Source organism: Gossypium hirsutum, chromosome D12 (genome assembly GCF_007990345.1).
Source record: "Gossypium hirsutum isolate 1008001.06 chromosome D12, Gossypium_hirsutum_v2.1, whole genome shotgun sequence".
Classification (NCBI taxonomy): Eukaryota; Viridiplantae; Streptophyta; class Magnoliopsida; order Malvales; family Malvaceae; genus Gossypium; species Gossypium hirsutum.
Genome location: NC_053448.1, coordinates 45,337,393 through 45,349,439, shown reverse-complemented (window position 1 = coordinate 45,349,439; position 12,047 = coordinate 45,337,393). Strand labels below are relative to the sequence as shown.

The window sequence follows — 12,047 nt, the reverse complement described above, 5'->3', positions numbered from 1 at the left end:
TTTCTTTGATCGGAGATCCATTCAATGTTCAATGGAGCTGATATTTTTACGATAGCTAGTAGACCTGAAGATCTTTAAAGTGTACAATCCAATTTTCATTTTGGGTACTGTAGCTTCAGGTTTTTGACTTTCAAAGTCATCCTATTATTGGTGATATTTTCAACTTTTCTCTTAAAATATGCTTGGGATTATTTGTTGATAGCATTGTTTGAGTTATATACTCTTTATTGTTGCTTGGTTGTGATTTTGTAGAAGACTTTGATTATAGTGAAAATTTTGGTGGACTTACAATGTCCCATGGTTTTTACCCTTTGCTTTAAAGAGGTTTTCCACATAAAAATTGTCTCGATTTATTTTATTTTATTTTATTTTATTTTGTGATATTGTGGTTGATTTACATTTATTGTTGATATATTGTGTTATTGGGTTTGCCATAATTACCAATTTGATTTATTGGAATTGAAAGAACACCAATTGTGCTTCTGTGTTGTTTTGTCGAGCTTGGTTTCATCCCAACAATTAGCACTATAATGAATCCACTGAAAGGAAAGATGCTGAAAGTGCGACAAAAGCCAACGACAACCATCAAGTGGCAGACAAATCTCATAACTAAGCGATGCATGTATTATTATTAATTAGTTTCAAACCATATGTTTCATTAATTGTTGCATATTATTTTAAAACACATCCCTATATTTTAAATATGTAATGTTTATGCGATAGAATTTCTAGAAATTCTAGTCTTTAATTTAAACTTTTCTATACCACATGAGATTGAATATTGCAAATTATATTTTTGTATAATCAACATTAGTCATTAGAAATGAAAAGGAAAATAGAGAATCAATAGGTGGTTGTTGGGTCGTGGGGGTTAGATATAAGAGCAAAATCAAATCGAACGGAACCCTTTTATCTTTGTTGTTGCTGGTGATGCATTTCTAGGCCCATGACTTGAACAACTTGGTTCGCGTATATGGGTCGGGTAGGGTCATTGTCTTCTTATCCTATGAATCACACCTCTCTCCATCTAGGTGGCCCGTAACTTCCATTCTGTTGGGTGGATTTGAGCAGAGAAATTAATTCTTTATCTTAAATCAATTTGATTCAAAATTTTATATATCCAAGTTTAATTATAAAATATAAAACGTTTTATTTAAATTTAATTATAAAACATATTTTTAATATATAAAATACAAAAATATTTTAGTCTAATTGATTGCGTTTACTTAGGGTTGGAGATAGGGATGGTGAAACCCGAATAATACGAAAGATTCTGAATTGATTCATTTTAAATGGAGTAATTTTTTTTCTTTTGAAAAATGGATGTGAGGTGGGACAAATTATTTTCTTGGACAATGGATATGGAGTTGTTATGAAAATTGTTTGACCCGCCTGGCCCCATCCCATTTCATTATATGAAGTTATTATTTTATTCTTGTATATATATAATTATTAAGAGGGTAAAAATATAATTATGTGTTAGAAAAATTCATATGTTTTTTTAAGAATTATGTTTAAAGATTTGGTTTTATTTAAAAGGATAAAAGAATATTAAATATAAATAATAATTAAATTAAAGTGAAGCGGGGCGGAGGAAAACATGGATGAATGCATCCAACATTCATGGAGGTGGTAGTGGCCTTCAATATTATACATCCCTAGTGCTACAAGATAGGTGATGGAGCAAATAGAACCAACTGTGGAGCGATGTGGATTTAGTAACATTCAACCTCGTTCCCACTCTATTGTCATCCCTAGTTGGAGGTAAGAACACTCTTATTGTATTTTTTTTTCATTTTCTTTTTTTAAGGGCCTATTTAAAACTAAAAATTTTATCACAAGCGTATGCGTGTGGAAACCACATGTTTAGAACATAAGTGTATGTTTAAAAATAACCTACAATAAATAATGAAACGTAAGATTTGAAACTAATAATAATAACGCATATGCAATTTCAATTAAAAATTAATTTTTTAAAGCTTACTTAGAATTATTATTAGTGTAATGGTAAAGAATTTGTTTATAAGTCTATTAAACACAAGTTAAATCCTTCAATCCATACGCGTGTTAATTTTAGTTCTTTTAGTATTTAAAAACTATATAAAAGTATAAAAAGATAAAAAGACTATCAAAATAATAATAATAATCATTTAATAAAATGGTATACTAGTTATTTCTTGATTGAGATGATATCTGATTAACCCGTGACTTCAATTCAATTAAAAGTTTTATTAATGGTATAGATAATAAAAAAAAGAATATGGCCTAAAAAATGTATAATGTATTTAGCCAAGTTTTTATTTTGAACAGTAATATCTGGAAAAAGAAACCGAAAATGCAGGTCCAATTTGAAAATTTTGGGCCTCGTCCCCAATATAGGATGTGGATGTTGAGCAGGTGGAATAAAAAGTCTAGACCATTCTCAAGCCTTCTAGAATTATCAGGAAAACACAAGTTTGTATGTTTAGGCTCAATTCAAACGCAGATATGAGAAAGTGCTAGATTCTTGTCTGCTTATAAATGCTGAGCAGGCCTGCGCATCCTACCTCAACAAAAAAGAAGTTGATTCCAAGCGATTTCATCAGCATTCAGCTACTCTTTGTCAAGAAATAAAGATATGGCGATGATCCCAAGTTTGGTTGGCAATCGTAGGGGTAGCAGCATCTTGGATGCTTTCTCTCTGGACCTTTGGGATCCTTTCAAGGACTTCCCATTCCCTTCTTCACTCACAACTCGTAACTCGGAAAGCTCTGCTTTCGTGAACGCCCGGATGGACTGGAAAGAAACCCCTGAAGCCCATGTGTTCAAGGCTGACCTCCCTGGCCTCAAGAAAGAGGAAGTGAAAGTGGAGATTGAAGACGACAGGGTGCTTCAAATCAGTGGTGAGAGGAATGTGGAGAAGGAAGACAAGAATGACACCTGGCACAGGCTTGAACGTAGCAGTGGGAAGTTCATGAGGAGGTTCAGGCTGCCTGAGAACGTGAAGATGGATCAGGTGAAAGCTTCCATGGATAATGGGGTTCTTACTGTCACTGTTCCTAAGCAGGAAGTGAAGAAACCTGATGTCAAAGCCATCGAGATTTCGGGTTGAAAGCTTTGAAAATTGTTCTATAATGATTTCTCGACTTGTGCTAAAAAAGAACCTGATTTCTATTTGAGTGTGATGCTGTTGGGAAGATGTTTGTTTGTTGGAAAAATTTTAATGTCTAGCCTGCTAATAAAGTAAAAAGCTTTTAAACTCGTATAACTTTCTTCTTCTTCCTCCGTAGCTTTCTATCTAATCTCATTTCCTTCCGCATTCACAATTAGCCTAGAACTGTATTGGTACCAACGACCAATCCACATGATTGCGTGAACAATAACATTTCGCAAGTAGCTAGTTATGGATAGGGAGGCCTTAAATAATAAAATTCTTACTCTTGAATCACTCCAATATGGGCAGAGAATGAAAGAAAAACTGTAATTAACAAAATCTGAAGGAACAGCCAGGGCAAAAAGTCGTACCTCAATGCTATACATAAGCAAAGAAATAATGAAGAGATACAGAGATTGTACATATTTCCTTTCATGAGCAGAGTCTAGGCAATGATCTTGCACTGCTACTGTGGGCTGCTGCTTTTGATTTCATGATTTTGGCCATCTCGCTCTGCATTTTCTTGCACACCTTCTCCAATTCCATCACCCTACATTGCATCCCTTGTAAATGCTCTCTAAGCTTTTCATTGTCAACTGATATGTCAAGTCTTTCAGAGTAAAGAGTTGGTTCACATGCTTCATCTTTCTTTGCCTTTCCTTTGGTTTCAATGAAAATGCAAGGGGAATTTGTGTAAAGCTTAGTATTGTTAGTGCCCTGTAGTAAGTTCTTAAGCTTCAATTGCTGGGAAATGAGGGCCTGCACCGCGCTTTTCGATGGAAATTTTGCATTCTGAGAAAGGTGTATGCCAGCTTCTGTAGAGAGTTTCTCATAGTTGAGGGCACAACATATCTTCATTTTTTCTTCATCACTCAGCCCTGCATGCACCTATTAAAACCATATTTAATCCACATGCACATGAATATTATAATGGAGTTATCTTTAGGTGTTGCATGTTTATAAGGAAATTGTATAAAGGAGATCCAAGTACTACCTCCAAATAAATGTCAATGGCATGGTATAATTCGTTCGAGGAGTCCCTTGCAGAATCCGGCAGGGCCACAACCAAAGCTAGAAACTTGGATGATTTTAGACAAGGATCCGGAGCTACTTCTGCTATATACATATCCATCAAGCTGCCAACCTTCTTTATCCGCATCGGAGATACTTGCTGGTCTCCCCCACAAAGAAATGCTTTCAGAAACCTAAGAACTAGATTCACATCATACAAATAGCTTGCCCCATAAGGAGATGGAATTAGCAGATTATCTAATGTTGCTTGATCCAATTGAGAACCTATCATACACTCCAACTTGTTCCTGCTATTTTTGCTTATGTTCAGATTTAGCACCACTCGATAAATTCTGAACAAACTCTTGCATGAAATAGAATTCGTATCAAGAGTGTAGAGCATATCAATCACGGTTTCTAAAACTTGGTGTTTCTCATCTGGTGAGGCAGTATAAAACTTTGACTTCTGGTAATGGAAGATGAACCGACCGATGATTACATGATTGTACTTCCGAGAAACCATAGATTTTATCAGCATTTCGATCATATCGGGACTCAAAATTGAAAGGTCTTCGAACCACCAAGTTGCTTGAGAGAAGCCGTCTTTCAAACTCTTGGTACTTCTGGTATCGCACGAAAGCCAAAACCCAGGACTATCTAGAGAAGAAGTAGATGCACAAGGACTTGCTTCACTAGGAATGGCCAGCCTCCCAACAAGTGAATCCAAGCATCTTTCAACTATACCCGAAGATTGTAAATCTTGGCAACGCTTCAAAGTGGCCAAAAGATCAGACCATGTCCAGTAGCTGATCTCTTCAATGGATTTCATTGTTTTTTCTATTAGATTACGGTTTCCTGATACGGAATTGTTCATCTCCAAGAATTGAGCAGCAAAATATAACAAGGAAACATTTGAAGGATTTATGTCAATTTTCCCATTGTTGTAACTAAACCTTGCAATAAGCTCAAAATTCTCTACCCCTCCAGGAAAGTCACGGAATTTCACTTTATTTCTCTTGGCATTTGTGGATTTATCAAATAATTTGCATAACCTGCCCGAGAATGAACAAATAATTTTCTGCCAATGCCAGCCAAAAACAGAATTAGATATTGTGTTGTACAGAAATGTAAAAAACAAATTTCATAACACTCTAGCAATGAACAGCTAAAGGTGACAAACAAACAGACAAACAAGTGGAGAATTATTGTAAAGACGGTCCTCAATCACTTTCTCGTAAGAATCTTCATGGGCATAGCAAAAACCCCATTCATTGCATTTATCAAGCCAAAATAGCAAAGATGCCATGTAATCAACCCAGCAATGCAGGGAAATGAAGAGTAATCAATGCCATGAAAGCAACCCTCGGCCTTTCTTAAAAGATGGCTGAATAAAAACAAACCAAGACTCGAAGAATGAAAGCACCCCCAAGCAGCAGCAATAAATGCCTAGACGAAAACAAGAAAGCCCTAAAATACTTCCTGCAAAATCCGTGAACAGTGTGACTCTCAGGAAAGATGGAAAAGTGGTAAGAACGCATGACCCACTATAGGAGGGGCATTAAATGTTGGAGGTGCAACTGAAAATTACACCACATTTCTTACACTGTAGAAACAAGACAAGAGTTTTCAGAAGAGCTCATCCAAAAATTTCATTTTGTTTGTTTGGTGTAGCGCATCAAATTGAACACAACATGATTGAATGAAATGCTGCCATTCTAAAGAGAAAGCAAGAAAAAAAAATCCTTTTTCCCCTTGAAAATGTTGGAGCTAAGTGCAACAAATAGCAAGGTTCAACAAAAAGCTTGCCGAGCAAGAATCGAGACTTGCGGCAGAAACAAAGAAGAAAAATGAAATAAATTTTAAGCAAAGCTAAAATAGAGAGTATATGGATGAAATCTTGATTGAATTCATTCATTTTTTTAAAATGGCATAAAGCCTATTTATACAAGCTTACAACTTGACAACTTAGTTGGAATACAACTAAGTTTCATCATTACATCCACTTAAAATAAATCACCACCTACTACCACTAACAAACTTAGTTGGAATACAACTAAGTTTCATCATTACATCCACTTAAAATAAATCACCACCTACTACCACTAACAAACTTAGTTGGAATACAACTAAGTTACATCATTACATCCAAATAATAATAATAATAATAATAATAATAAAACATGTGATTGCTACATGCTAACCATTGCTTCAATACTCCTCCTTGGTTTGCATGGAGCAAACACCTAGCTTCCTTCTTAGACATTCGAACCTTGTGACATTAAGGGCTTTAGTCAAAATGTCTGCAAGTTGATCCTCAGAATTACAATGGATCAGCTTCACTTCCTGAGCTTGCTCCATTTCTCGAACAACATGCAACTTGATTCTGAAATGCTTTGTTCTTCCATGGAACACTGGATTTTTAGCAATTGCAACTGAAGATTGGTTGTCACAGAAGATCTCAGTAGCTTCCTTTTGATGCACTTTCAAATCAGCTAAGATTTTCCTTAGCCAAATGGCTTGGTTGACAGCACTTGCAGCTGCCACATATTCTGCTTCAGCAGTAGATTGAGCCACCAGACTTTGCTTCTTCGAGCTCCAGCAAAACATGGCTGAACCAAGGTTGAAAGCATACCCTGAGGTGCTTTTCATGTCATCTATCGAGCCAGCCCAGTCACTATCAGTGTAGCCAACCAGCTTCAGATTTCCTTCCTTGCTGTACCTTAAACCATAGCTCAAAGTGCCTTTGACATATCTAAGCACTCTCTTAGCAGCTTGTAAATGCTTTTTATTGCAACAATGCAAGAACCTTGAGAGCAATCCTACAGCATACATTATGTCTGGTCTAGTGGCAGTTAAATATAACAGACAACCAACTAGACTTCTGTAGGTTGTTTCACAAACCTTCTCAAAATCACCTTGGCTCGATAGTTTTTCTCCAACAGCAACAGGTGTTTTAGTTGCTTTACTGTTTTGCATGGAGAACTTGGTCAGAATCTTTGTGGCAAAGTTTCTCTGACTTAGAAATATCCCATTTTGTGCTTGAGTCACCTCCATTCCAAGGAAATAAGACATTTTCCCTAGATCAGACATTTCAAATACTTCTTGCATCTTGGTCTTGAAATCGACCAGCACTGCTCGATCTCCTCCTGTCACCAGCAGGTCATCAACATATAGGGATACAATAAGCTGTGTTTGTGTCCTTTGCTTCTTGACATACAGTGTTGGCTCACTCTTGCTTCGATCGAATCCCAAATTAGTCAAGTAGCCATCGATTCTGCTGTACCAGGCCCTTGGAGCCTGTTTTAAGCCATATAGGGCCTTCTTCAGTTTGTAGACCATATGCTCTCTGCCAGCTATCTCAAACCCTTGTGGTTGTTCAACATAGATCTCTTCATCTAAGAAACCATTCAGAAAGGCTGATTTCACATCGAGTTGATGGATCTTCCACTCGAGCTGTGCTGCTAAGGCAATCAGTAATCTGATGGTGTCTAGCCTGGCCACTGGTGCAAAGGTCTCCAGGTAGTCCAGGCCATACGTCTGACTGAACCCCTTGACAACTAGCCTTGCTTTCAGTTTGTTCAAGGTACCATCAGCATTTTGCTTGGCTTTGTACACCCATTTCACCCCAATTATCTTCCTTTTGACTGGCCTTTCAACTAATTCCCAGGTCTGGTTCTTCTCAATCATGCTAATCTCCTCAGCCATTGCCTGCTTCCACTCTTGCTGAGCTTTAGCCTCTTCAAAATTGCTTGGTTCAGCTATGGCTACATGAGCTCTTTCATAAATCTCAGTCAATGGTCTTGTTCCTCTAACTGGTTCATCATCAATGTCCATTTCAGGAACATTTTGATCTGGCTCAGCTTGATCTGCTGCAAGTCCTTCTGAAACTTCCTCAGGTTCATGTTTTTCCCAGTTCCAACATGACTTTTCATCAAATACCACATCCCTACTGACTGACACTTTCTTTGTTGAAGGATCCAAGATCCTATAGCCCTTCTTAACAGTGCTGTAGCCCACCAAAATACCAGGTCGAGCCCTTTCAGACAATTTGTCCCTTTTGACAGCAGGTACATGAGCATAACAGATGCATCCAAAGACCTTCAGATGAGCCAGTGATGGCTTGAATCCAAACCAGGCTTCGAATGGAGTCTTCTGATCCAAGGCCTTGGTTGGAAGCCTATTTTGAATGTAGTTTGCAGTGTTAACTGCCTCTGCCCATAGTGCTTTAGGCAGATTCTTCTGAATCATCAAGCACCTGGCCATATCCATCAAACTCCTATTCTTCCTTTCACTTACACCATTTTGCTGAGGTGTATATGTGTTGGTAAGTTGATGTTTGATGCCTGCCTTATCACAGAAGGCTTGGAACTGAGCTGAGGTATACTCAGTCCCATTATCAGACTTTATGGACTTCAGCTTGCAACCTGTTTCAGTTTCAGCAGCAGTCTTGAACTTCCAAAACACTGAGGCCGCCTCTGATTTCTGTTTTAGGAAGTAAAGCCAGCTATATCTTGAAAAATCATCAATGAACAGTATGAAGTACCTGTTTCCACTTAATGACTCAGTCCTCATAGGGCCACACACATCAGTGTGCACCAGTTGGAGTTTTTCAGAGGCTCTCCAGGCTTGATTCGAGGGAAATGGGAGTCTGGCCTGCTTTCTTAGCTGACACACTTCACACACATCATCATGATCCACTAAGTTGATGAAGTTTTCAGCCAAGTCCTCTCTGACCATTCGAGCCATCGATCTGAAGTTGGTATGTCCCAGTCTTTGATGCCAAAGCTTGGATTCATCTGATGTGACTGTGTAGGCAATGTCTGACTCCCTGGTCCAGTCAACTACAAAGCTCTTATTAGCCATAGGAACTGCCATCAGCTTGGATCCACTTGGATCATTGATTTGGCATTGGTTGTCTTTGAACACAACAGAATCACCTTTCTCCAGCAACTGAGCTATGCTAAGCAGGTTTCTGTTAATTTCAGGCACCAAAAGCACATTTGAAATCACTTTGGCACCTGTGGGGGTGCATATCAGCACATCACCCTTGCCTTCAGCTTGAATAAAATGTCCATTTCCTATCTTGACTTTAGTTCTGCAGCTTCTGTCTAAAGACTTGAAGATTGCAGCATCAGGTGTCATGTGGTTGGTGCATCCACTGTCTAGAAGCCAACCAGATGAGAACCTTTCTTGAGCAGCTGAGCATAACACAACAAAGACTTGCTCCTCTTGGTCACTGTCCTCCTTAGCTACTCGAGCCTCAGCTTTCTTCTGTTGAAACTGACTCTGCCTTGATTTGGCCTTGCTCTTGCAGACTCTCTCAACATGACCCTTCTTTTTACAATGCTGACATACAGCATCTGGATTGAACCAGCATTTTTCTTTTGGATGACCAGCCCTTCTGCAGTGCTTGCAAGTTTGACCCTCTTTTCTTACAACATCAGTCCTTGACTTGTCTCTCCAGGCCTTCTTGCCTTTGTAGGCAGTGTTTGTTCTTGCCTGAAAGGCACCTTCTTGATGCTCCTCCAGTCTGCTTGCTCTTCTTTGCTCTTGAGCATATAAAGCATTGATCAACTCTGTCAGGGAGATGGTGTACAGGTCCCTTGAGTCCTCGAGAGATGAGATTTTTGCCTCATACCTCTCGGGCAGAGTTGCAATAACCTTCTCCACTATCCTAGCTTCCTTGAGCTGCTCTCCAAGGAGCCTTATGCTGTTAACCACAGCCATAATCCTGTCAGAGTACTGCTTGATAGTTTCTTCTTCCTTCATCTTCAAATTCTCGAAATCTCTCCTTAAGTTCAGCAACTGTTGCTGCCTTGTCCTCTCTGTCCCTTGAAACTCCTCTTGCAACTTGTCCCAGGCTTGTTTTGGTGATTCACAGGCCATAATCCTTGTGAAAATCACATCTGACACTGAGTTCTGGATGCAAGACATGGCTTTGTGCCTCTTGGTCCTCTCATCAGCATGCTGCCTGATTTGAGCCACTGTTGGATTGCCTCTAAGTGGCACTGGTTCAACATCTGAGTTGACTACCTCCCACAGATCGAAAGCTTGTAGGTAGGTCTTCATTTTAACCACCCATATGTGGTAGCCTTCTCAATTGAAGACTTGAGGTGCAGCTGGTGAAAAGCTTGATGAAGCCATGAATTTGTATAACAGATCCCTTAAGAAATAGGCTCTGATACCAATTGTTGGAGCTAAGTGCAACAAATAGCAAGGTTCAACAAAAAGCTTGCTGAGCAAGAATCGAGACTTGCGGCAGAAACAAAGAAGAAAAATGAAATAAATTTTAAGCAAAGCTAAAATAGAGAGTATATGGATGAAATCTTGATTGAATTCATTCATTTTTTTAAAATGGCATAAAGCCTATTTATACAAGCTTACAACTTGACAACTTAGTTGGAATACAACTAAGTTTCATCATTACATCCACTTAAAATAAATCACCACCTACTACCACTAACAAACTTAGTTGGAATACAACTAAGTTACATCATTACATCCAAATAATAATAATAATAATAATAATAATAATAATAATAAAACATGTGATTGCTACATGCTAACCATTGCTTCAATAGAAAAATACTACTTTATAAGCAAAGTTTGAGAAAAATTGAAGAACAGAATTAAGATACCTTGTCTAGCAGGAAAGTCTCCTCTCCATTAACATCAACTTCAAGATCACAGCAAACTGCCATGACCCAAAATAACCACAAATCAAGAGTTTTTTCTTTCTTCTTGGAACTTGTATCCGATATGAAGAGAAGATGACATAGTTAACCACCCGACGAACTCAGAGAAGTGATGAGGAAGCGAAAAGGGAAGAAAGGAGAAGCACCCAAAGTCAGAAAGCCATATACCATTATTCTCTGGAAAACAAGAAGACAAACAGAAACAAGTAATTCTATAGTCACGGAACTGAGTTTGGTGATGTGAAAAAAATGAGGGAATTGTAATCAAATAGGTGCAGCATCAAAGTGGTGATTTCTCAACAAGTATAACCAAAGAGAAGACTCTAAAAATTGTGCTAAAAGAAAGAGCGCAAGCAAGCAACAAGCAATAAGCAACAAGGTGTACAAGACAGATGACATATATAATATTAAATCAGCAGTCGTTTAACAGTAGTCTGTGTGACCTCTAGGCCCTAACCTCCACCTGACATTCTTGTGTCTTTTCTATGAGATATAAACACTTACTAATCAAGTGAGAACAATGGTATGTTCTACTGAAAAACGATGTGTTTTTTTCTGGGGAGGGGACCCCATTACAAAGCTTAGAAGTTTAGAAGTGGAGCTCTTTTGCTGGCTTTCCTTCTCTCTCGTACTAATGTTCTTATGGGTCCCCACTAAAATATTCATCTTTTTAGTTGGGATGATGGTTGATGCTTATTATTGTTTGATGTCTGTTTCCCCCAATACGTGTTTGGATTCTCCTTAAAGATTTTTCTTTTTGCTGATTGATACAATTGGATTTGCTGAGTGGCTGACTAATCAAATTCAGATCCATGCTTCATGTCAATAAGATAATTTAGAGGACACTCCAATACTAGTATTTCTTATTTCAGATATCAACTAGGGGGTAGGGAGACTTGTGATGATTTCATTTGCTTTTCTTGTAACTATTTATTCAATTTAATGTTATTGGTAAGATTGAATATCTCATTCTTATGAAATATTACGTTCAATTTTTTTAAATGATTATGTTAGGTTGATTTAGGCTTCTTTACGGGCTAGCTCACTCGTTTAAGCTTAAGAGTTCATTCGAAATTTGAAGGGTTTGAGAAAAAATATTATGCTCGAAAATAGACTTGGGTAAAAAATTAGCCCCGTTTAAAAAATGGGTTGAGCTTGGACTTAAAAAATATTATATTATTTTTATATATGATATAATTTATCTATAA

General features: G+C 37.8%; 2 protein-coding genes across 3 annotated transcripts; one reads left to right on the top strand and one right to left on the bottom strand.

The window, feature by feature from the left end:
- Nucleotides 1-2,403: 2,403 nt before the first annotated feature.
- LOC107946137 (BTB/POZ domain-containing protein At3g22104) lies at nucleotides 2,404-11,435 on the bottom strand. Of its 2 annotated transcripts, XM_016880360.2 has the most exons (4): nucleotides 11,344-11,435; nucleotides 10,783-11,016; nucleotides 4,128-5,222; nucleotides 2,404-4,021 (listed from the first exon to the last, which is right to left on the bottom strand). In XM_016880360.2, the coding sequence occupies exons 2-4, from the start codon at nucleotides 10,843-10,845 to the stop codon at nucleotides 3,566-3,568; spliced, it is 1,614 nt and encodes a 537-aa protein (XP_016735849.1). In that variant the 5' UTR covers nucleotides 10,846-11,016; nucleotides 11,344-11,435; the 3' UTR covers nucleotides 2,404-3,565. The 2 variants fall into 2 exon arrangements, with proteins under 2 accessions (XP_016735849.1, XP_040962802.1); XM_041106868.1 differs by lacking the exon at nucleotides 11,344-11,435 and having other exon boundaries at nucleotides 3,438-4,021; nucleotides 4,128-5,623; nucleotides 10,783-11,311.
- LOC107946138 (17.3 kDa class I heat shock protein) lies at nucleotides 2,618-3,244 on the top strand. The gene has a single exon (XM_016880361.2). The coding sequence runs from the start codon at nucleotides 2,618-2,620 to the stop codon at nucleotides 3,089-3,091; it is 474 nt and encodes a 157-aa protein (XP_016735850.1). The 3' UTR covers nucleotides 3,092-3,244.
- Nucleotides 11,436-12,047: the final 612 nt, after the last annotated feature.